The following is a 23,880-nucleotide window of genomic DNA, read 5'->3' as shown; positions in this document are numbered from 1 at the left end:
TATCCTAGTTTTGGTGTTGTATAAACGACTTTGTCTTTCCTTCTAATCTTGAAAATGTGTTGCAAAGAATTGAAATCAAAATTTAGAAATCTGAATTTTTGGATGAGATGAACAGAACTGCACATAAGATTTTTTTAACACAAAATTGATAGATTTATATCAATTGTTTCAGAATTTTATAACTAAGAGAATATTCATTAGCTTCATAAAGGCTAGAGTCAGTGAATCATTATACTCATGTTATGGTACAAGAAATACAATTATCGAATTATACAAAAAGAAAAGTTGAAAAAAGTCCTAGCTGAAAAATTGTTTAGAGAAATGGGAAGACATTAACCAAATGTCGAAAAAACCAACGATGTTTTGAAAAATCCAATTCTGAAAAAAAAAAGTGCATCAAAGTTCTTCATAATATCCTTCTATCATTAACTGCTCCACTTTGTTTCCTTTCAAGCATTACTTTATCAGCACCACGTAATCCAAATTTTTTAATTAATTTTGAATAAAATAATCCACAAGCATTACATAAAGTTCTACTACCTTCAGGACCTCTTCTCCATTCTGGAGTTTCTTGAGATAAACAATGTTGACAAGTAACTAATGGTTTATTATTATTATAAAATGATGATTTAATATCATCATATCCATTATTAGAAGAATTCATATTATGTCTTGAGCTGCTAGAACCATTAAAATCATTACTGGATAAAATTGGATTTGAAGAATGATCAAAATCATCAGGTAAAAGTCTAACTCCATTTTCATTTAATGTTATACCATTTAATAATTTTTTTCTATTTCTTTTTACGTTAATTGGTAAAGATTGATGACTCATTGATCTTTTTAAAGATTCACCATTTGTATGATTATGATCATAATTACTTGAAGTTCCATTATGAGTAAAATGATGATTTGAATTATGATGATGATTGTTGTTGTTATGATGATTATGATGATTATGATGACGATGAGGATGTTCTAATGGATATTTTGCTTGAATATTTTCTAATAATTCAACAATTTTTTTAAAATTAAATAATAATTCACAAACATTTTCATTTTTCATCCCTTTTATAACATTTCTCATAATTTGTTCATAATTCTCATGAGAATAATACAGTAATACACTAACTTCTTTAACTTTCGAATCAAATTTTGTTAAAAATTGTATTAAATTAGATATAAATTCATAATTTTCATCACTACTAGAATTTCCTGTATCATTTTTAACTACGTTGCTATTATTTTGTGAATACATACTATCAATTGATACAGGAGATGTTGAAATTGAATAAGTTTTCATTAAATCATTTTTACCATTAATTGAAAAAAATTGATTTGGAAAACTTTCATGACGATCATAAAGTGAAGTACCATATGAATATTCTGGACCTAAAAGATTATTACCTTGTTGAATTGGTGGAGGTTGTTGTAATGGTTGATGTAATTCTTGAATCTGTTGTTGTTGTTGTTGTTGTTGATTGTCTTGCTTAGTCAATTCTTGTTCTTGTAATTGTTGTTGTTGGTGTTGTTCTTGTTTTGATTGTGCTGCAGCTGATGAAGATGATCCTGGTAATAATGGTAAAAGTGGTTCTCCTTGAATTAATTCATTCTTGATATTATTTGATGATGATGATTGACTTTCTTGATATAAAGCTAAATTTTTAAAAGCAGAAGAATAATTCAAGATTTTTTGATTTTGATTTTGATTTGAATTCTGATTTGAATTATGATTCTGATTTTGATCTATATCTTTTGTATTAATTGATGAATCTTTAATTGTATCATTTAATTGTTGAAATGAAGGTAGTCTGGGCATAGGTCCCGACTTCTTGACAATACTCTTACTCATTTAGGAATGATACAGTCACTTGATTATTACTCTTGATGGCTTTAAAAGGTTGTTTTGTTTCAGTAAAATTGTAATTTAAAAATTGTGTTGCCAAATAATTTGTTATTTAAACAAAAAATCATACACAAAAAAAAAATAAAAATATAAAATTTTGTATGGGAATATGAATATCACCATTTAACATTAGTAACAAACTTAGATTTAAAGAACCAATCTTAAGTATCTAGCATATCAATAAATCTTTAATACTTCAAAAAAAAAAAAGCAATACCCTTAATCTTGATAAGTCACACAAAAATAGAATATTGTATTGGGTTCAATCTACTTGTCAAGATTTTGAATTTAAAAATAATCTGTCAATTTAAAGTTGTTATGCTTCAATAGACTTGGAATCGTAGCACAAAAGGACTAACAAATGTATAGGTATTTGGATCTTCCTTTTCTATTTCAAAACTTTCCTTGGATGAACTTTATTTTAAAACTTGCAATAATTTACATTAACTTGCATTTTTTGAGCAAAAAAGAACTTTTTTAAATCAAGATCAGATGTCATTAAGGTCTAGATCAATTATTTGATTGAGCAATGACTGATAAGTTTTGTTTCCTTGAGATACTTGCAAGATTTTTGTTTTTTCTTTTCAAGATAAGAAGATTTATTAATTAACTATTGGTTGCTGTTGATTTTTTTTTCTTCTTCTTTTTTGATGAACTAGTTGATGATGGTGGTTGCTGGATTACTACAGTACCTTGTTTAACATCATCTGGTTGATTTTCAAATTTTTGACTACTATCTAAATAAAACATTAAATCATTATTTGTTTCTTTTAATCCTTCATTTTCAATTTTCAATTCTTCAATTTGTTTCCTTTGTTCATCGATAGTCAAATTCAAATGCTCAATCTTCTTAGAAAATGCTTCATTCAATAAATTTTGTGTATTTAATTCAATACTTATTTTATGAAGTTTTTCTTCTTTACTTTGAATCTTAGATTTCAATGAAGGTATTAAACTCGTTGTTAGATCTGATAATTTATTTGTCAAATCTTCAACTCTCGATTCTAAATTTGTAAATTTTGCATTATTTTGATTTAAAATATTATTTTTATTTATATCCGATTTATTATTATTATTATTCGATTCAAAATAGTTGAATCCATCAATATTATAATTATTATTTATAATTTCTTCATAATATTCTCTTTGACTAGCTAATTGACTAATCAATAATTGAGAATATTCAAATCCAACTGCATCAACTTTATCAATATCTTCATTAAGAAATTTAGAATATTTACTTGATTTTTCATTATCTGGTAATTCAACTAATTTTCCATCAGATTCATTTGTAACTAATCTATGAACATAATTATCTCCTGCATAATCCCACACTCTACTTGTTGATATTTCCATTGCAAAGCAATGTCCTGTATTAACAAAATGTTTTAATGAATGTTGCTGCGGCGCATACCTGCTGCAACCTACATTCCCGCAGATAAGACAGATCCATAGATTTGTATTTTCTGAACATTCCGAACAATTTTCATTTTCTTCTTCATTTATCGTATTATTATTATGTTCAATACCCTCGAAACTTGAATTTATAGATTCTCTTCTATTTAAAAATCTATTACTTTGATTTTTTATAATTGATAAATTTGTTAATTTATGTGAATAACGACAAATTGGACATGAATCATCTTTCCATTTTGATAAACATTGACAATGAAAAGTATGTTGACAAGGAATAGTCAATAATCCTGTCATACTTGAATCCATTTTTTCAAGACAAACTGGACACGTTGGTAATTCTATCAATGCTTCATTTTTTAAATTGTCAGCTACGACATTTGAAGTGAATGGATCTTGTAATAAAAAGGGAATTAAACTTTTTAATTCATCTTCTCCTTCAGTTGGATAATTTAATTGAACTGATCTAACATAGACTACATGACAAGATTCAGGTTCCATTGAATTAAAAGATTTCCCATCAAATTGATTTTTAAATTGAGCTGCTTTTAAAACATCTCTAAATTTTATTAAAACCATAAATCTATTTTGTTTATCACTTTTTAAAATTCTTATATGTGATATAAAACTTATAAATGATTCTCCAATAAATCCTAAAAGATCAGTAGCTGTAAAATATGTAGGAATAGCTAAAATTGCCAACATTGTATCATCACCCTGCGTTGATTTTTGGAATTCTTCTTCTTTGTCATCATCATAAAACTCTCTAAATAGTCGTATTACTCCATCACCTATTAATTTAGCCTTAATAGGTTCTATGGTTCTTGTTGAAAATTTAGATTCAGAACTCATTGATGTTTGATCAAGATTTATATCAATTTCAATAATTTCAATATTTGAAAATCTATAATCAAAGTTTGTATTTGTAAAGTCAATAACGATATGATAGAGATCACTACCAATCATAATAATCTTATCTATATGGTTAATTCAAGATATAACCAATGTTGATATAATTGTTTGATCATTTATGAAGCTTTGAATAATTTGAAGTTTGTTTAAGTAAATTCAATGTGACTACAAATAATTTTTTTTTCAAATTTAGACTAATCGTAATATTGAGCCAAATCTATAGAGTATATATAACTAGCGTACTTAAATAATTTAGACCATCGAACCAGCTGATGGGAATGAGCCAGGGAATCCAAAATAGCCATTATTATTAGGATTTTCCATGTCATTATCTGATGAAGAACTTCTTGAATCCAATATATTAACTTTAATATTCATAATCATTTCAATCCCCTTAATTAAATCAATAGTTAGTAGTTGAACATTACCATTATATCCATCATTTTCTTCTAAAATTACTTTTCTATGTACATCATCTTCTTCTTGATCTTCATTATCGTTGATATTAGTTGATTGAACATTTGTATCACCATCATTAGTTAATTCAATTTCATTAGTAGTCAAGCTTGTCTTTGAATCTAATTGATTCGGTAATCCAAATACTTCATAATTATCAACAATTCCAACTATATACAAAAGTATCAATTGTACAAAGAAACAACATAAATCTAATACTATTAATTCAAATCTATTTGAAGGTAATCTTTCCCCAATAAATTGAACAGTTAATCCACCATTTGAAAATCCAGTAAATCCCGTACCATCATTTATAAATTTTTTAGCATTAATAGGACTAAAAATTAAATGTAACAATATTATAAATAAATTCCCATAAATTAAAATTTTAAAACTCATCTTGATCATTCCTTGTATATAATGATTCATATTTGAATTTTGTAATTGATTATATTTAAAAATTTCAGGATTAATATTTATAATAATTAAATGAATACAACATCTTATAATTAATTTTAAGAATGATAAATCTCGAAGATATAATATGACTATCAATACAAATTCAATTAATTGAATTGATTCTTTTAAATTTGTTGAAAAAAATTTTTTACGTTTGTATAATATATTTTTATTATTTGATATTGTTTCTTCTGGTGTTGGATATTTTTGAAATTGAAATTCATTTAATTTTTCTTCTAAATTGATTTGTTGATGGGTTGATACATGATTATGAGGTAGACTTTGAGAATTGATATGCTGCATTTTATTCAACAAGCTTATTGCATGAATTTTTTGAGTATGGAGTATTCTATGTTAAGTCTTTCTATTTCAAGCTCGTATCTTTATCATATGTTATAACTTAGAATGGTCGTTATTGTTGTGTACTTTAAATGATGGAGTTTAATTGTAATTCTCATGATTTCTAATTTATGATAGTTATTACACAAAATAGTAGATCTTACATTGACACATTACAGAGCAGATTCTACAACTCTTAAGTTTTAGATAAGATTCATAAAATTCATTTCATTTACTATTACTATCCTTCTCTAAAAAGTATAAAATTGGCTTACTACTAGCCGAAACAAAATTTATCTTAAATAATCATCCAATTCAGCTAATTTTTCAGCTAATTCATCAAATTTTCCCAAAATAGGCATAAACATATCATTAACAGCTCTAGATTTTCGTTTTTCTTTTATGGGAGTTATTTTCTCTTTTTCAATAATTTTATCAAGCAATACGGAAGATGAAACATGTATTGAACTACTATTTTCTTTATTACTGCTTTTAAGTAATGTATTATTTGAATTATTTGTATTCTGTTGAGGAGTTAATGAATTCATACTTGTTAATGGTGTTATATTATTTTCTTCAAAATTTTGATTTGAATAATCATTATCAATATCACTTAATATTTCTACTTCTTCATCTATTATACTTGTTGAACTCTTTGGTATATTTTTATTATAATAGTTGTTAGCACCGGCTGGAGATAATGATGAGGAAGGTACATAAGTAGTATCCTTTTGTTGTTGTTGGGTGATGATTGACGATGGTGATCTTAATTTTTCAGCGCTTGATATGTAATTTATTGATGAAGTTGATGTTCTATAAATTTGTTGTTGTTGCGGAGTTGATGAATTACTTTTTTTGTTTGATCTAAAAGGATTGTTTGATTCAAGTTTTGATAAGTTTGAGGTTAATGACGAAGTAGATAAATTCATGGAATTGTTGATTAGATTTATGGTTGAATTTTGTGCATCTTGTCGAGTGTGTGATTTTGATTCATCATTACTCTTAGTGTTTTCAATAAATCTTTCTGCATCAATTTCTTCTATGCTTGAGCCCAGCTCAGGTTTATATGGTAAATTTTCGGGACTAAAATTCTTTTCCCCTATTTCGTAACTTGGTTCATTATTGCAATTTCTTGCAATTTCAATTGAATGATCTTGAGCATAACTATCAAATGAAAATTCTTCATCATCATCGCTATCAATATCTTTTAACTTTTGAATATTTTCATTTTGATCTAGTTGCTCATCACTTCCTGTTGACTGTGTTACTTCCTCCTCATCATCATCAGACTTTTGATTCATTTGTTCTTCGATATCACTAGTTACTTTAGTCAACCTATCCAAAATTATCAGCCGTCTTAAATTGGGAGATCTATTCACATCGTTTATATCTCTAAACTTCGGTGATTTTAGTTCCAACGGAGTATCTGGTGAAAAAGATCCTATTGAAACTTCATCAAATGCGTCATAATTACTAAATTTATTTGGTTTTTGATATAATGATTCATTAAATTTATTTGTTTGTTGTAAAATGGGGGTCGTCATTTTTGTTGATGTTGTTGAGTTGGTTGTAGGTTGAACAGGTGATTTATTTAATGATTTTTTGTTAATTATCAAGGGTGTTTCCAATGGGTAAACATCACTTAAAGTTTCTTGTTCATTTGACTTCGATATTTTCAAGTCTGGTGATTCTATGTTAAATTGATCTAGATTTTCCCGTATTTCCTGATCATCCATTGTAGAATAAATGTTATCAATTTTAATTCGTATTGAATCTTCATCTTTATCCTCATCTTTTTCGTTATCTTCTACTTCATCTACATCTTGATCATCCCCATTTATTTGTTTGGAATGGTCATCCTTTTCAGATTCATTTTCTTCCATTTCTTTCAAATTGACAAAAGTAACAGATTTTGAAGATTTGACACTTGATTTTTTTTTAAAAGTTAAATTATTTTCATCAGTGGAATAATTTTTTTCAATTTCTTCATTTTTAAAACAATTTAATCTTGCTAATCTTTCACCATGAGTTTCTAAACATTCAGCAGGAACAAATCCAATTTTCCCATCTTCTTCATCTGAACTTAATTCATCAATATTTTTAAATTTCATTAAATTTTCATCACTACTTTTTGTTCTTTCAATTCTTTCTATCTTGGTTAATTTTTTAATTAACCACCAATAATTATCTTCATCATTTACTAAATGTACTGGTTCATCTCTTGATAATGAACAATGAGATGGATCAGGACCTGAAAAATCATATAATCCATATAATTTTTCTGGATCTAATTCTGATGGTGGTGATCTTGGTGGAGATAATGTCATCATTAAATCTTCATCATCTTCTTCGCCCTCTTCTTCATCTTCATCTTCCATACTGAATTGGTCGTATTGTGAGTTTGCTGCGTTCGATTCTAGTGTATTTTCTTCTTTATCAAATTGATCTTCTTCAATATCATCATCACTGTTGTAATTTTGTAATCCTTCTAGTATTTCTAATCTATGCGGTATATTTTCATCTTGAATTGAACTTGATTTTTTATTTGATTCTTCTTGTGAAGATTTTTCCAATCTGTGTTGAGTTAAATTTAATGAGTTTTTTCGAACTAGTTTACCATTATTATCTGTTGAATTGTCGATTGCTTTTGATCCATTGCTTGTCGAAGATTTGTTGAGATTAGATTTGGTGCTATTTTGATCTCCATTTAGTGCTAGTTTGTCATCATTATACTGATTATTGAAAGTAGTTTTAAAATTCTTCATTGATACCTCATTAAATATTTCAGTAGGATTGAAAATATGATTATATATCATTTCATCTTTTGAATTTAAAATTTGATCATCATTTTTAGATTCCAATTGTTGTTGTAATTGTGAAGATTTATTTAATATATTAGATTGTATATTATGTTTACCTAATCCATTAAATTGATGATTATGTATTACTGATGATGTTTGAGTTTGTTGTGATGATGAAGTTGACAGTCCTGATAATTTTCTATCCAATTCTTGTAGTATCCTATCTGCTTGGTCTATTGATGTATGCATATTATTATTATCTCGTTCATTGTTGTTGTTATTAGTTACTTTATCTTTATCAAGTCTCCTATTATTGGGTTTAGGTAGATCCATCTTTACGATTGATTATAGTACTTTTGAGGAGATATATGATATACTTAATTGAGCAGTTATTATTCTGCTTTTGTTGTGTTTCAGACCTGTCTCTTGCTGTTGTTGTGATATTAAAATACTTTTTTGTTTTCTTTTCAATGATATGACTTTCTTGATTGTTAGTTATTATAATAATAAATTATTATTTGTATTGTTTGGTTTTGAATTATTTTTTTTTTTTGCTTATTATGTATAATATGTTAAATTTAGTTTGTGATAAGGAAACCCTTCGAATGAATGTTACAATAGAAACGGGATTTAGTGGGAATTTTGTACGACATGGTAGCAGGAAACGGTCGAGTATGCTATTTTTACAGGTTTGGTCACCCGTTGGAGAGTGGATTCAACAAAAGCCATGCCCCTTTTAATTAGTCGCTAATATGAAGTAATTCAAAATAAGGAAAAGATAAGCATTGTTTGTTGGAATCAAAGAGAGAGGCTTATTTCGAAAGTGAAGTTATGTAGTGTAATGTCAATATCGAACTTAACTTCAGAAAAAATTCATCTCTGAAACATTAGACTATAAATAATTTAGTCTGCATAATTTCTTAGCTCATCATCAGTTCCAGGAACAGAATTATTCAAACTTGTCTCGAACGATGAAGTTGATTCTTTGAATCATTATTACTCAAAACTTCAGTTTCTAAGGGGTTTGTAACTATCAAGTCATCAAATTCGGTTTCTATTTGCCTCGTAAGGGGTTTCAATAAATACTAAAACCTATTTTTGATCAAATAACCATGCAGTTGCTTGTTGCAGTGGTGATTGTGTTATCTAAGCTTGTTATGCTTTGTTCGCTCAAAGCTTTGGTAGTAAAAATGAGCCGTACTGGTTAGAAATTTGTGGTTAATTAATGTTAAAATTTAAAAATTTTGATTCACTGACACGCGTCTTTTTGTTTCACATTTGTTTTTGTATCAATATTTGTAACAATTGATTTATTAATTATACATGGCTAATACAAAAACAAAGGAGAAAAATTTCGATTTGAGTCACAAGATTGTTTTAATGAATCTATAATTAGCAAGATTTACAATTCGTAAATATAAAGATTTATTGTTGGTTTATCGATCTTCCTACTTTATTAATACAATTTCGTTATAAAAAAAATAATGACTTTTTTATTGATTCTGTTCAATTATTTAAAGATTATTAAAATTTACTACTTACTTAAGCTTTAATAACTTCATTAATAGCATTAGCTAAATATTCAACATTATTATCATTAATACCAGAAATACTAAATCTACCATCATCAGTAGCATAAACACTATAATCATCTCTTAATTTTTTAACTTGTTCTGGTGATAAACCAGTATATACAAACATACCTCTTTGTTTTAATAAATGATCCCAATTATAATTTGATTTATCTAAATTATCATATAATTTTTGTCTTACATCATTTAATCTACCAACAACTTTATCTAAATCTGATAACCATTCTGGTAATAATCCTGAATTTTCATCAAATATAATTTCAACTATTTTGGAACCATGAATTGGTGGAGATGAATAAATTGGTCTAATTAATTTTTTTAATTGTGATTCAATTGCTTTTGATTCTTCTTTATTTGGAGTTATTATAGAAATTGAACCAGTTCTTTCACCATATAATCCCATATTTTTAGCAAATGATTGACATAATGCAAATGTAGGAATTTTATTTTCATTAGCTAATTTTGTTAATTTTCTAATTAATTCAATATCTTGATATGGTTTACCACTTGCAAAACCTTGATAAGCCATATCAACTAATGGGAAAAATTTTTTATTTTGTATAATTTCTAAAACTTCATCCCATTGTTCATTAGTTAAATCCATACCTGTTGGATTATGACAACATGCATGTAATAAAACAATTGATCCATCAGGTTGAGATTCTAATGAATTTTTTAAATTTTCAAAATCTAAATCATTTTTACTTGTTTCATAATAATTATAAAATTCTGGTTCTAATCCTGCATCTTTAAAAACAGCAACATGATTTGCCCAAGTTGGTTTTGGAACTAAAATTTTTTTATTTCCATAAAATCTATTTAAAAAATCAGCTATAACTCTTAAACTTCCAGTTCCTGAAATAGTTTGTGAAGTAACTATTCTACCATCATCAATTAATTGTTTACCATTTGAATCTTTATTTGAATTATTAAAAATAAAATTTTTAACAATATTTTGAAAATTTTTTGAACCAATAATTGGAGTATATTCTTTTTCAGTTTCCTTTTTTAATAAAATTTCTTCAGCTTTTTTAACTGATGGGAAAATTATTGGTTTACCTGAATTATCTCTATAAGCTCCAACACCTAAATTAATTTTTTTGGGATTTGAATCATTAATATAAGCTTCAGTTATACCTAAGATTTTATCTGGTGGAGCTAATGGAATTTCTTTAAATTTTAAATTATAAGAAGTAGTTGAAAAATTTTTAAGTTTTAATAATCTTTGATTATTTTGTTTAATCAATTGAGTTCTGTACATTGTTTAGCAAATTGATTTGAAATAGATGAGAAGGGTAGAAGGTGTTGTTAGTTAGCTAATTTGAAATTGATTTGTGAATGAACCTTGATTTCCAGAATTTTCAAATCAATGATTTACTATTGTTAAATTATTTTTCATTCAATATATATTCTACTAAACTATTTACTTAACTTAATTAGCATAATTTTCCCTCTGACAAATGGAAGTAAATTTGTGTCATAAAATATATTTCAAAAGCCAATCCCCACTTTTTTATGCATCGAGCATATGACTCAGGATGCAAACTATCGACTTGAGTCTTTGAAATTATTGACTTCAATTGGAGTATTTACTGAGCAATTTATACTCATTTCTATCAATCCTTTTTGCCATCTTAGGTTTGTCTTACTCGATAAAACTTTGAATCAAGATATGATCCAGGTGACTGTTACAAATTTATTTAAAAAGCGCGGGTGGTAGCCTTCGATTTAAACGCTTAATTTTTTATTCCTAATTAATCCGATGATTAAGATAATCCACAATATTTTATTCAGTACTCCAAATTTTTATACAACCGAAATCGGTTTATAAATTCATTCAGAAACAACTCAAACATGTTGAAATCATACGATCTTGTGGTATATATTTATGACAAAGATATCCATAAATATACATGGATCCTTGTGACAGCCTTAAATACCTCAAGTATAAAACAATTCAAAAGTGTCTTTTGAATCTTTATAAAGTATTAGATTATGGTGATCAAAATTAACCGCTAAAATTAATTTTTTTTACAATTTTAGCCCTACACTTCACGACCAAGAAAAAGAAAAGTTAGTACAATCTGAAGTGAAAACGCGTAATTTTTTGAATCAAGTGACTACTCTATCTGTACTTTCTAAACTACATGCATCCAAAAAAAAGGTCCTATAGTGTAGTTGGTTATCACATTCGGTTTTGATCCGGATAACTTCAGTTCGAATCTGGATAGGACCTTACCCATTTCATGTCTTCTGATTTTTTTTAAGTATTTGATTATTTGTTTTTTTTTTTCTTGTAAACAATATACATTTAAGCATAACTATAAAATATAAACTTAATCTATATAAGGGGCGCCTGATGCACATGGTGCCTTAAGTCATTGTATTCGTGGAATAAAAATCAAAACGCATCGAAAATGTGCCTTATAGGATTATCAATATCTATCTTGCATTACTTTCAAACTTAACCAAAACTTCATCTTGCCTTTTCAAGGCTGGTCTCGGTTATGCCGTCGAAAACATACTAAATAAGGTACCTTTTCAAGATAGTTATTGATTTTGATAATCTTGGATTTCCTATGATAAACTTCATTCCCGGATTTGTTCCTATATGTTGATCATCCCGATACTGTTGTGTTTCTTCGTTTTCGAATACATGAGGTTTCAATGAATCTTTTGCTGGTACCTCACAGAATTTGCATGGAGTATTTCTTGAATTGCGGTATAATGGATAGTGTGAATAGTATCCCAATACAAGTAGGTGATATGTTGGTAAAGATCCCAATGGACTTTTTCGTTCTTTAGCCAAATTTTTCCAGAAAACTTTCCAATTTGCCTCTGCAGTATCTCTCAGTTCGTCTTGTTGCATCCATCCATGTGGGATTATTGGTGTATCTAGCTTTTTGACAATCTTTTTGAAATTTCTTTTGAAAGAGTCCCAATTTATGTTTTTCTCTTCTAGATCTAACATACCTTCTAGTTGTTCTGGGTGTGGAGCTCCAATTAGGTTTTGTGTAGTCTTCGAATGAGATGAGGACATCTTATTAGTTCCAGTTGGGTTTCTAAATTTTGTAGTATTAAACCATGCTGTAAACCAGGCATTCTCTACATGACCAAAGAGACTTTCTACTTTCTGTTGAATTAGACTGAATGGTAGACCCCAGAGTATGGTGGAAGTTGTTTTAAATAGTTGAACCATGGATATATATGAAGCTGATTTGAATTTCTGGGTGAGATATGCTCGTTCATTGCTTTTTGGATGTTAACCTGCAACATTAATCTCAAGTAGTCAATTATGTTACTACTTTCTTCCGTGAATATTCTGTAAATTTGGATATTTGATTAGCTATATTTATTAATCCAAATCCCCCCAATTCTCGAGGCGTTTGAGCTCTTGTTATTGCCATGTTTTGAGGCAATTTCTTCCCAATAATCTGATGTATCTCTTCTATTTCATAATTCCTTAGCGGGGTATGCAAATCTCTGTAATATAATTTACTGAAAATAAAGGTGTTCATCAATTTTGCTATTAACATAACATTCAAATCATGTGTTGGAGCAGATTGAATAATCCCCGATATTTGTTGAATATGTTTTTCCCAAGGATTGTAAGTTGTTGTTTGGTCTTTCATTTGGATTCCGAGATGGTTGAATGTTTCTCTATTTAGTATTTCTTCTTTATACGGTAGATTAAAATTTTCTTCAATTTGTGTGGTGGATTGTTGTTGATGATAATAAATTACCTTGGTCTTTTTTTCGTTTAATTTTAGTCCTGATTCCTTTTCAAAGTTTTAGAACAACTCGTAGGCTTTTGATTGATCTTCTTTGTCCTTGCAGAATATAATAACATCATCTGCAAAACTTGCATGTTTTTGACTAAAACCGTATTGAGGATGTACGTTTGTTCCTTGTAATGACTTTTCGACCTGTATAATAGTGTTTCGAGAGCCAAAACAAAAAGTATAGGACTCAAAGAACTTCCCTGAGGTGTTCCTCTTTGTAATTTAAATATTGGGCCTTGTATGTTATTAATTAGTATACTTGCTTGAAATTGAGTAGTTGAAGCCATAATAAAATTTATGGCCCTTTCCCCAAGATTTATTTTCTTTAACAATTTGTGTAAGAAAATGTGTTTTATGGAATCAAATGCTTTAAAGAAATCCAAACTAATGAATAATTCTTGAGAATTTGAAATTTGTTGTTGATTATCTAATACTTTTCTTATTGTATAGATTGTGTCATTGATGTTTCTATCCCGAATAAAACCAGTTTGGTCTTTCAGAATTAGTCATTGTATTATTGGTTGAAGTTTAGATTCAAAATATGAACAAATCAATCTTAAACCACAATTGATTACTGAAATAGGTCTATGATTATCTACTGTTTTCAAAACTTTATCCTTTTTGGGTATTAGACTGATTAAAATTTGCTTCATTGAATGTGGTAGTTTTCCTTTTTCCATTATTGCATTAGCTACCTTGGTCAATGATGGACCTAATCTGTCCCAAAAAATATAGATAGTTTCATATGTAGTTCCATCAGAACCTGGGGTGGTTGATTTTTTGATTTCTTTCAAATGTTCATATAAATCTTCCAAAGTGATACTTTGTTTTAATTCATTTCGTTGATCGTCAGTTATTGATTTGTCAAAATTGGTAATAAAGAATTCTTCTGCTTCTGCATCAACTGGTTTTTCATATAATTTTCTCCAATATTCAGTAGCCATGTGTAACATACCTTCAGTTGTTTAAACCATTTGATTATTTTCATTATGCATAAGAAAATTGTATTTGATTCTTTATTGCCTCTAAATCTATATTTCAATACTTTAACATCTTTATTGACTTTTTGTGTTTGTGGTTCTGGGTTATATCGTTGATGAAGATGATAAATTCTGTTATCTAGTTTTTTAAGTGAGCTGCTTCATTTATTAATAATTTCACATTAAAATCCCATTCTTTTAAAGGATCATTTACCTGTATGTCAAATTTTTCTAACCGTTGTTTTGCAAATTCATCTTGTAGTAGTTGTTTAGGTACGCTGAATCTAGGTTTTCCCAATTGTTTGTTGATTTAATTGAAAAGGAAATTATATCGTGTGTTGAAATTTTTCTTCTTTCTTTTAACTTTTTATAGGTGATAAGTTGATGTTCGATATTTGATGATACCAAAAATCTATCTAATCTTCTTTTTGCTACTCTCTCCCGTGTTGCATTTGTTGGTTCAATTGAACTTGAATGGAAGAACCTAAAAACATCTATCAAATGATATAAAGTTTACAATTGTTTCATTTTAAATACTGCTCTTGCTTCTGCTCCTGCAAATATTATTTGAGTCGTATAACTTTTCTATCTGTACTTTCTAAACTACGTGCATCCTGTTAGGATATTGATGTTCAGATCTTGTTGGTATTCGTAATAGATTACATAATGAGATTAGAATAAGTGATTATGCTTTTCCCTTTTTAATTGAATTCAAAATAGTTATGCAAGTTAAGAAATTAGATTGTTAAGAATTATTAAAGTTGATTTAACTAAGAATGTTTATTTTAGATTATTATTATGATAAGTTAAAGTTTTGTTTATGAATTACTTTATTCAGATGTTTGTTATTGATATTGTTTCATATTTTGTTTGAACAATAAGAAATAATTTAGTTTGAATATTTTGGAAAAATCCAAATCAAGTAACTAAAGATATTATATTAGAAATTGCATACTGTGAGGACAACACATATTACTATTTTGTTTTTGTTATTCATTAATTAGGAAGATTGACTATTGTGTAAGTCAATGATAAATTTAGTTTATAAAAAGGATTGAATATCCTCTGGATTAGGAATGCGATAGAGGAGGGTATCTCCAAGTTAAATCATAAGTTTATTCAACAACTCAAATCATAAATAGTTATTTATAGTTAATCAACGTCATTCAAACACCTATAATAATTATATCATCATCATCTCATTAATTACGATAATCAATTACAATTAAGATTCGGAACCTCAGTTAAGTTCGGATTATTTATTTGTTTCAGTTTATTATCAATTTATTATTATTTTATTATTATCTTATTATTCTACGTAAATAGGGGATCTTAGGTGAACTTGCTTACACATCCATCAAAAAGGTCCTATAGTGTAGTTGGTTATCACATTCGGTTTTGATCCGGATAACTTCAGTTCGAATCTGGATAGGACCTTTTAAAATTTGTGAGTCAAACTTTTTTTATTTTTTGATTCATCATGATTTTTTGATTCATCATGATTTTTTTATTCAATAATTGCATCTCTTTTGTACGAAATATAAAGATTGTGTTACTTTAAACCAAATGATGTAACGAAAATATAAAATTTATTCTCAGTTGGAAAGTTATAATAATTTGACTCAAACGTTTCCTCACTCTGAAAGAAATACTTGCAAAGCTAATTCAAATTTCAGTTGAATAACTCACGTAACTCTGAGCAAATCATATGAAATTCTTGCACTGGCCAAGCCATTTTAAAGGGTCATTGATCGAATTTCATTTTCGTAACAAACAAAATGGGGTTCGCAAGATTTCAAAACTTGTACTTCCATTACTGTTTATATATTGGTTAATGAATTCAACAATGATAATCTTCTCCCAGGGGATTCAAAGTCTTAATCAATATATGCAAATTGCTTAAAACAAGACTTGTGATTACCACTCATTAATTCCTAGTCTTGATTTGAATTATTGGAGGTTGTAACATTCTGAAACAAAATTAAAACCAAATTTAGTCAATTCTTTTTTTTTGTACCCATTTTAGGATTGTTCCTTTCAATAGAAGGAATCAGCCTTGATCTTACTTTAAAACATTTGTAAACCACAGCTATGACATAATTACTAACATTCACAATTGAATGATATACTTTTGAATCAAAGAACTTTAAAAAATTAAGATTAAAGTTTATCAATTTGTTAACAGCCTTCACTTTTTTCCTTTATTTAGAATTTTTCTCCTTAAATTTGGTTGCAAACTACTACGCAACATAAATATATACTTTTTAACAATATAAATAAATAGTAACACGAAAATGTAAGATATTAAGGTGCAACGCATAATCATTGCTGATATAAATAATTAATGAAAGTACGTTATGATTCAAGAACACTTCAAGTTATGGTCAAACTCACCAAATTAATTGTTTAACATACAAATCATAAAAGAATCAGAAATTCCAAATAAATACCATGTTATATTACTGTAAATTTTGCTATAAAGATTTCGAAATTGAAATAGATCGTGAATCACATGTTCGAAAATGTCTGAAAAAATTACAGAACAAAGCTGAAATTTTGAGTGATATTATGAATAATCAGGGGCAAGATGCTAGTATAGATGAACAAAATAAGGATAACAATGTGGAGGTAAATTGCCGAAATAATAGAGCATTTTTGCACAGATTCAATCTGAAATTTAGTAATCTAATACACTGAATCAAGTATATTCAAATCATTAAAATTGCGATCAAAGTTAATAAAGACTGGGTTAGGTGTGGTAGGGTCGCCAGCATTGATATTCATACAGAAGTTGAATTCTCGTATAGTTTATGTACAAAATACGTAAAAAATAATACAGTTTAAATTTAGAGTTACAAAATCGATCTCATCTCTATACACAAATATATTTTAATCAAACGACATCAAAGGTTTTCTACATCAATTACTTCAACAAGACATACAAATAACACATACCTATAACAAAACATCATGATTAGAACGATAAAACCCAAAACAGCCCGTTCCAAAAGGGAATTAGCCAAAAAAGAAGCAAAATTAGTTGAAAATACAAAATCAGCATTATTTGTACCAGGATCAACAGGTAATAAAATTTTACATGATATAATGTGTGATTTAATGGCTATCAAAAAACCATTTGCCAAAAAGTTTTCCAAGAAAAATCAAATAAGACCATTTGAAGACTCTTCAGATTTAGAATTTTTTGCAGAAAGAAATGATTCTTCATTAATGGTATTTTCTTCACATAATAAAAAAAGACCAAATACTTTAATATTTACAAGATTTTTTAATCACAAAGTATATGATATGATTGAATTAATGATTATAAATCATAAATTAATACAAGATTTTAAAAAATTAACTTTCACAATTGGATTAAAACCTATGTTTGTATTTAATGGTCCAGCATTTGATAATCATCCAATTTATCAACAAATAAAATCTTTATTCTTGGATTTTTATAGAGGAGAAGAAACAGATTTACAAGATGTAGCAGGGTTACAATATATAATATCATTAACAACAGGAGAAATAGAAGATTTAAATAATGATAAAAATTTACCTCCCATAAATTTTAGAGTTTATAAATTAAAAACTTTTAAATCAGGTCAAAAATTACCAAGAGTTGAAATTGATGAAATTGGGCCCAGATTAGATTTTAAAATTGGTAGAAGAATAACTCCTGCACCAGAAATTGAAAAAGAAGCTCATAGAAAACCAAAACAATTAGAACCAAAACAAAAGAAAAATATTACAACTGATTTTATGGGTGATAAAGTTGCTCAAGTTCATGTTGGTAAGCAAGATTTAAGTAAATTACAAACTAGAAAAATGAAAGGTTTAAAAGAAAAATATGATCAAATTAGTGATGATGATGAAGAAGATGAAGTTGAAGGTGAAGATGATGTCTATGTCTCTGATGAAGAATATTTTGCTGATGAAGTAGATGAACCACAAACTAAAAAACAAAGAAGGTAAATGATTTGTAAAAAAAAAAATTGGAAATAAACAAATCGGTGCTTTAATTTAAACATTGTGATCTCTTGAAACCAACTTCACTTTTTTTTCTTAATTCTTCGAGCTCGAAAGAAGTTGTCTGTTTAGGTAATTGAGGTCCTACTGACTTCTTGTAAAACTTGGTTCCAATTGGTAGTCATTATTATTTGAAAAAAAATAACAAACATTGAATGCAGTGTAAAGAAAGGCAGGATCAACTTAATCTAATAGACAACAAAACATCACATGGCTTCAATCTTCAAGCCACGTAACTCTCATAGAGCAGATGATTCAACAAATGCGTCAAAAGATGATACTCAAGTTGAGGAATTGACAAAAAATAAATTTTATTGTGTTTCAAGATTACCAGGTTTACCACAAATATTAAAAACCCAAAGTTTCGATAATGCATATTCTGATTCGGAATCAAATTATTCATTGGTTATAAACGATGGCTCAATATACGTTTGGAGTTACAAATCATTAGATACGGAGCCCTTCTCAATTCATTTTCCAATAGATAAATCTATATTCAAATTACCAATGGCCATATTAACAAGACCATCCAGTGGAACTGATCAAGATCCAGGTTTAATAATGATTGACTCAATTACCGGGTATGTTAAATATTATGAAAGTGTACAACATGCACCAACATTAGGTTTAATAAATGATAAATCTTTGGAGCTACAAATTGAGTTACAAAAGGATGAAGTTATTACATTAGCTGAAAATGTTGAACCAGCTGGTATATGTATTTCAACTTCATTTCAAAGATGTTTAATGATATCATTGAGAGATTATAAAAGTAAACCAAATTTATCAATTATTGAAATGATTAATCCCAATTCTGGTTTATTAGCGAAATTCTTTAAACATGAAAATAATGAAATTGTTGCTATAAGGTCAGGTAGAACTTCCGAAAATTCGACATCACAACAAATATTAGTATTAGATTCAACAGGAACACTATATCTGATCCATTATTGTTTATTGTCTGCTAGTTCTTATCCATTCATTGATAAACAAAAGTCATTTAAACAGAACTTATATATCGATGTCGATACCTACCCTAGCTCGCAACAAAATACACAATGGTTAGATATTTGGTCCTTGGCAGAAGAGAATTATTTTTTGGCCCTTTGCAATGTGAATGAAAAATTGGTTTTAGTCACGTTAGGTTGTGACAAATCTGGTTCATTATTTTATGGAGCTCATCAATTGAATAGTATAGAAAAAATTCCAAATAAGCCGAAATTATTTTTACCTGAACCTGGTAAAACTGCTTTCGTAGTCGCTGATGACGACATCGTCATGACTGATATAAATACATCATACATTGAATCAAAACATACATTTTCATATTATCGACCAAGATGGGAAGATGTTGTAAGATTGAAAGAGTCAACCAAAATTATTGGGTATGGATATGAAAATCAATCACCTATTTCAAATCCATCAATTATATTGATCACAAAAGGATTTGGTGTTATACGAATTGAGAAATTTCCAGAATCAACAACTACTGAGACAATTGAAGAAATTAATAGTCCATTATCAATAGTCAAATCCCATATTGAACAAGGAATTTTTTATTCAGACTCGATGGAAATTGATTTTGATTTGAGTGATCGATTTGATTCATCAACTATTGAAGAAGCAATAAAATCAATTATAAATGAAGTAATAACTTCACAATCTGCATATATTCCCAAATCTTTACCATCAATAACTGAAATCACACAATTTAAAGTCAAAACTTTTAAAGAATTATTGAATTATTGTAAACGAAATTTTAATAAACCAGACACCTTATCTAACATCATTGAACAATTGCAAAAATCAAATGTGGCATTAAATATATGGAAGTTTATTGACTCCAAGAAAGATAGCGAATATTTTAAAATTTTCAAAAGTATTAAACCAGATTATAAAGACTTTTTTTTGCATGATATTAAAACGATTGGTGGAGTTTATCTGACCTACATTAATAAACTAGATGAGCAAGGGCTTGATACTGGGTCTTTGATAATTTCAACACTTTATGATGGTATCTACACCAATAGCTCCAATTTTACCAACTCTGAGAAGAGCGAAAAGTCATGGATATTTGACACAAACTTAGTTATTAAAGTTGAAGAAATCTTCCAAAAAGATTATATCAAAGATGGTTCTGAATCAGAAGAAACTATAAAATTTGTTGAATTGTTATATTACTTTTTCAATCTAGCCATAAGAACAAACCAGGGAGAAATTTATCATAAAATATATGTAGAAAAGAAAAAAGATTGGATTTCTTCATTGCTTAATATAAATTTGGAAAATAATGCTATAAATATTGCAGAAACTTATCATGATTTCAAATCATTAGCTGAAATTTTAAGTTCTCAGAAAGAAATAACACCAATAAATGAATTAAATTATGTTAAATATTTCGAAGAATTTGGTTATGAATTTGCGTCAGCAGTTTATGAAAATGATTTACAAAATAATAATATTCAAGAATTATTATTAAATTTTACAAACTATAAACCTTATTTATTAAGATTTTTCCATGAGAATCCTAAGAAAACGTCCTCAATTGCTTGGATTCGATATTTGCTAGATGACAAATATGCAAAAGTTTCTGAAATTTTACAATTGGCTCAATCATATAATTTACAAACAATTGATAATCAATTGACACAACTTTCCATAGCGAAATTATCATCCGTTGCTGCAAATGATACAGTTAAAGAAATAAATAACGAGATTTTAAGGATTAATTATCAATTAAATATAAGAAACGAAATAACAAATAAAACAAGGATAGAAGCGATTAAAGATTCATTTTTCATTCAACATTTTTTAAATCCAAATATTGACTCAACTTTCAAAAAAGAAGTCACGAGTTCTTACTTTCCAACATTTCAAAAAAATTTCAAATTAACTGATATTCAATTGATTAATTTATTAACTACAATAAAAACCAAAATCTTAGATAACAACAATTTTCATTACGTTTTCAATTTAGCAAATTTTGAACATAACGAAATTTTAAAAGAAAGCTTGTTTGATATAATTTTGGTAAGGCTATTGACCATAGCGGTCGAGAACTTTGATTCTAACTTGAGTGATAAAGATTTGAACTCAAAGATACGAAATAGTGCACTTTTTAAAGCAATTCATAATCAACCTCAAATAATTAGAAGATTGAAACATTTGTTAATCAATCCACCTAAGACTTTTGACAATCAATTAAGTCTTCTGAAATTTGACGATGCGTTGTTACACATTTTGCATAACAAGCTTGAGGATAGCAGTTTCGTTGATTTGATTAATTCAGTTATTGAACAAGCCAAAGTTTTACCCATATAATTAATGTCTCAAATAGTAAATAAGGTGTATAATGAAACTTAGATATATTAATCAGTCTTTAATTTATTCCCCTCCTTCACCAAATTCTTCTATCTCTTCCTCTTCAACTATTTCTTCAGCATCTTCACCTTCCACCTCGATATCATCTTCCTCATTTAAATTTATTCGTACTAACGTCTCAGGATATATTTCATCATCATCAACTTGTTTATCACTCAATTGTTGTTGTTGATATTTTAATAATCCCAAAGAAGCTAATGAAATAGATTGAATAACTCTTTGCCAATTTTGTAAAATTAATGCTACACTTTCTGTACCATTTTTCATTTTTGAAATTTGATTTGATATATCATTTAAATTTAAATTAAGTTCTTCTGTTAATTGTTTAAATTGTTTTAATTGTTCTAAATTTTTTCGTTTCTCTGAGATTTTTTGATATATTACTGAATTCTTCAGCATGGCGATCGTATGACTTGTGCTCCTGAAGTTTATAAATTATTGATGTTTGAGTGGTCTTAAGAAACACGGTATTTGAGATTTGAACTTTTTTTAGTTTGTGTAGTTTTTTTTGTTTACATTTGATCTTCACATCATCAAAACAACAATAACAGACAAAATGGCAAGAAAGGCTGATATAGTGGTACCAGAGATAGAAGTAGGTAGGAGGGCTTCCGTTAGCAATCAACATAACTCATCAAGATTATCGTCACCATCGTCATCACCACAAAGATACAATCAAAATGATAATGAAAATTTACAAAAACTACTACAATATCAAGAACAAAATAAAGTCTTGACTAAAAGAAATCATATATTTTCATCCAGAATTACGGAATTAGAGAATAAAATTAAGCAATTAAATAAGGAGATTGTCAAGTTAAAAGAAAATGAAAATTTGAATCAATCATTGATTGAAGTAGAATCATTCAGTCGAAATCAGTTGGATAGCCTTAACCATCTTATTCAAAGTATCAGACAAAAAAATGGACTTAATTTACTACCTCACGTTCCAGGAAATCTGGTAGATAATAAAAGATTAGTGAAGGTTGAAACTAACTCCAAGACTAGAGAAACAATTCCACAATACTTCAAAAAAGAAAAATTAGAATCATCAAAATTATCTAGTAGCCGAAATGATAAATTTATAAATGTTGATGATGAATCGGACTATGAAGATGAAGATGCAGGAGTAAAAATCGGTGTATTCGCAAAACAAAGATCGGCTGAACCTAGAAATAGCTTCAATCCTTCAAACTCAGTCTCAATAAATACAGTTAATGAACTGAAAAATGATTCTACGATTACAAAAGAAGACAAAAGAAACATGGCTATAGATGATAAATTCTTCGACGAGCCACAAAATTACGAAATTAGTTTTGTAAAAGACATTAAAAGTGAAATTATAGAAGACAATTCGAAACCTGAGATGGATGAAGATTTTATGGTAATCAATCTTGAAAACGTGAAACATTCAAAGAAAGAACTGGAAAATGATTTAATGCCAATTAAACCACTGGTTAAGGAAGGAAGGGTCAAACGTGTGATTGACTCAAGTTCAGATTCTGATTTATCGGATTTGTTTCAAGTAAAGAAGGAAAAAATGGAAGAAGATGTAAGATCTGAAAGAAGAAAAACTAGATCACAACGGAATAAAGGATCGAATTTCACAAATACGGCGGAGATTGAAAAAGATGAGAATATTAGCAACAAAAGAAAGACACCGTCTGATGACGAAGCGACTTCAAATAAAAGAAAGCCACTTTCAAATAAGACCAACAACTCTGATACAAATTCATCAAAAAGAAAAACCAGGAAAAGAGAAAATAGATTCAAAAATTGTGATTTATCTATCTTTGATTTTGAATGATTTGTGTAACACATTAAGTT

The 23,880-nt window shown here is 27.9% G+C and overlaps 12 protein-coding genes across 12 annotated transcripts; 3 read left to right on the top strand and 9 right to left on the bottom strand. All coding sequences in view use genetic code 12, as the record gives it.

Moving 5' to 3' along the window:
• Positions 1-406: 406 nt before the first annotated feature.
• On the bottom strand, positions 407-1,852 carry KGF55_003072 (uncharacterized protein; the record flags this gene model as incomplete). The annotated part of the gene is made up of 1 exon (XM_051757826.1): positions 407-1,852. One exon carries the CDS (start codon positions 1,850-1,852, stop codon positions 407-409), a length of 1,446 nt encoding a protein of 481 aa, XP_051614513.1.
• A 660-nt stretch (positions 1,853-2,512) lies between these two features.
• On the bottom strand, positions 2,513-4,285 carry KGF55_003071 (uncharacterized protein; the record flags this gene model as incomplete). The annotated part of the gene is made up of 1 exon (XM_051757825.1): positions 2,513-4,285. The coding sequence occupies one exon, from the start codon at positions 4,283-4,285 to the stop codon at positions 2,513-2,515; it is 1,773 nt and encodes a 590-aa protein (XP_051614512.1).
• Positions 4,286-4,483: 198 nt separating this feature from the next.
• On the bottom strand, positions 4,484-5,449 carry KGF55_003070 (uncharacterized protein; the record flags this gene model as incomplete). The annotated part of the gene is made up of 1 exon (XM_051757824.1): positions 4,484-5,449. The coding sequence occupies one exon, from the start codon at positions 5,447-5,449 to the stop codon at positions 4,484-4,486; it is 966 nt and encodes a 321-aa protein (XP_051614511.1).
• Positions 5,450-5,778: 329 nt separating this feature from the next.
• On the bottom strand, positions 5,779-8,619 carry BUD14 (protein phosphatase regulator; the record flags this gene model as incomplete). Its single annotated transcript, XM_051757823.1, has 1 exon — positions 5,779-8,619. The coding sequence occupies one exon, from the start codon at positions 8,617-8,619 to the stop codon at positions 5,779-5,781; it is 2,841 nt and encodes a 946-aa protein (XP_051614510.1).
• Positions 8,620-9,828: 1,209 nt separating this feature from the next.
• On the bottom strand, positions 9,829-11,139 carry AAT1 (aspartate transaminase; the record flags this gene model as incomplete). Its single annotated transcript, XM_051757822.1, has 1 exon — positions 9,829-11,139. One exon carries the CDS (start codon positions 11,137-11,139, stop codon positions 9,829-9,831), a length of 1,311 nt encoding a protein of 436 aa, XP_051614509.1.
• Positions 11,140-12,402: 1,263 nt separating this feature from the next.
• On the bottom strand, positions 12,403-13,077 carry KGF55_003067 (uncharacterized protein; the record flags this gene model as incomplete). Its single annotated transcript, XM_051757821.1, has 1 exon — positions 12,403-13,077. One exon carries the CDS (start codon positions 13,075-13,077, stop codon positions 12,403-12,405), a length of 675 nt encoding a protein of 224 aa, XP_051614508.1.
• A 94-nt stretch (positions 13,078-13,171) lies between these two features.
• Positions 13,172-13,510, bottom strand: KGF55_003066 (uncharacterized protein; the record flags this gene model as incomplete). Its single annotated transcript, XM_051757819.1, has 1 exon — positions 13,172-13,510. The coding sequence occupies one exon, from the start codon at positions 13,508-13,510 to the stop codon at positions 13,172-13,174; it is 339 nt and encodes a 112-aa protein (XP_051614507.1).
• Positions 13,511-14,166: 656 nt separating this feature from the next.
• KGF55_003065 (uncharacterized protein) lies at positions 14,167-14,604 on the bottom strand (the record flags this gene model as incomplete). Its single annotated transcript, XM_051757818.1, has 1 exon — positions 14,167-14,604. One exon carries the CDS (start codon positions 14,602-14,604, stop codon positions 14,167-14,169), a length of 438 nt encoding a protein of 145 aa, XP_051614506.1.
• Positions 14,605-17,610: 3,006 nt separating this feature from the next.
• RPF2 (rRNA-binding ribosome biosynthesis protein) lies at positions 17,611-18,618 on the top strand (the record flags this gene model as incomplete). The annotated part of the gene is made up of 1 exon (XM_051757817.1): positions 17,611-18,618. One exon carries the CDS (start codon positions 17,611-17,613, stop codon positions 18,616-18,618), a length of 1,008 nt encoding a protein of 335 aa, XP_051614505.1.
• A 264-nt stretch (positions 18,619-18,882) lies between these two features.
• Positions 18,883-21,993, top strand: KGF55_003063 (uncharacterized protein; the record flags this gene model as incomplete). Its single annotated transcript, XM_051757816.1, has 1 exon — positions 18,883-21,993. The coding sequence occupies one exon, from the start codon at positions 18,883-18,885 to the stop codon at positions 21,991-21,993; it is 3,111 nt and encodes a 1,036-aa protein (XP_051614504.1).
• Positions 21,994-22,056: 63 nt separating this feature from the next.
• Positions 22,057-22,452, bottom strand: DAD2 (Dad2p; the record flags this gene model as incomplete). The annotated part of the gene is made up of 1 exon (XM_051757815.1): positions 22,057-22,452. The coding sequence occupies one exon, from the start codon at positions 22,450-22,452 to the stop codon at positions 22,057-22,059; it is 396 nt and encodes a 131-aa protein (XP_051614503.1).
• A 157-nt stretch (positions 22,453-22,609) lies between these two features.
• Positions 22,610-23,860, top strand: SGO1 (Sgo1p; the record flags this gene model as incomplete). The annotated part of the gene is made up of 1 exon (XM_051757814.1): positions 22,610-23,860. One exon carries the CDS (start codon positions 22,610-22,612, stop codon positions 23,858-23,860), a length of 1,251 nt encoding a protein of 416 aa, XP_051614502.1.
• Positions 23,861-23,880: the final 20 nt, after the last annotated feature.

This window comes from Candida pseudojiufengensis, assembly GCF_024610245.1.
Source record: "Candida pseudojiufengensis strain CBS 10847 chromosome Unknown scaffold4, whole genome shotgun sequence".
NCBI lineage: Eukaryota > Fungi > Ascomycota > Pichiomycetes > Serinales > Debaryomycetaceae > Lodderomyces > Lodderomyces pseudojiufengensis.
Note: the sequence above shows the minus strand (reverse complement) of the source record. Positions and strands in the feature narration are given on the sequence as shown.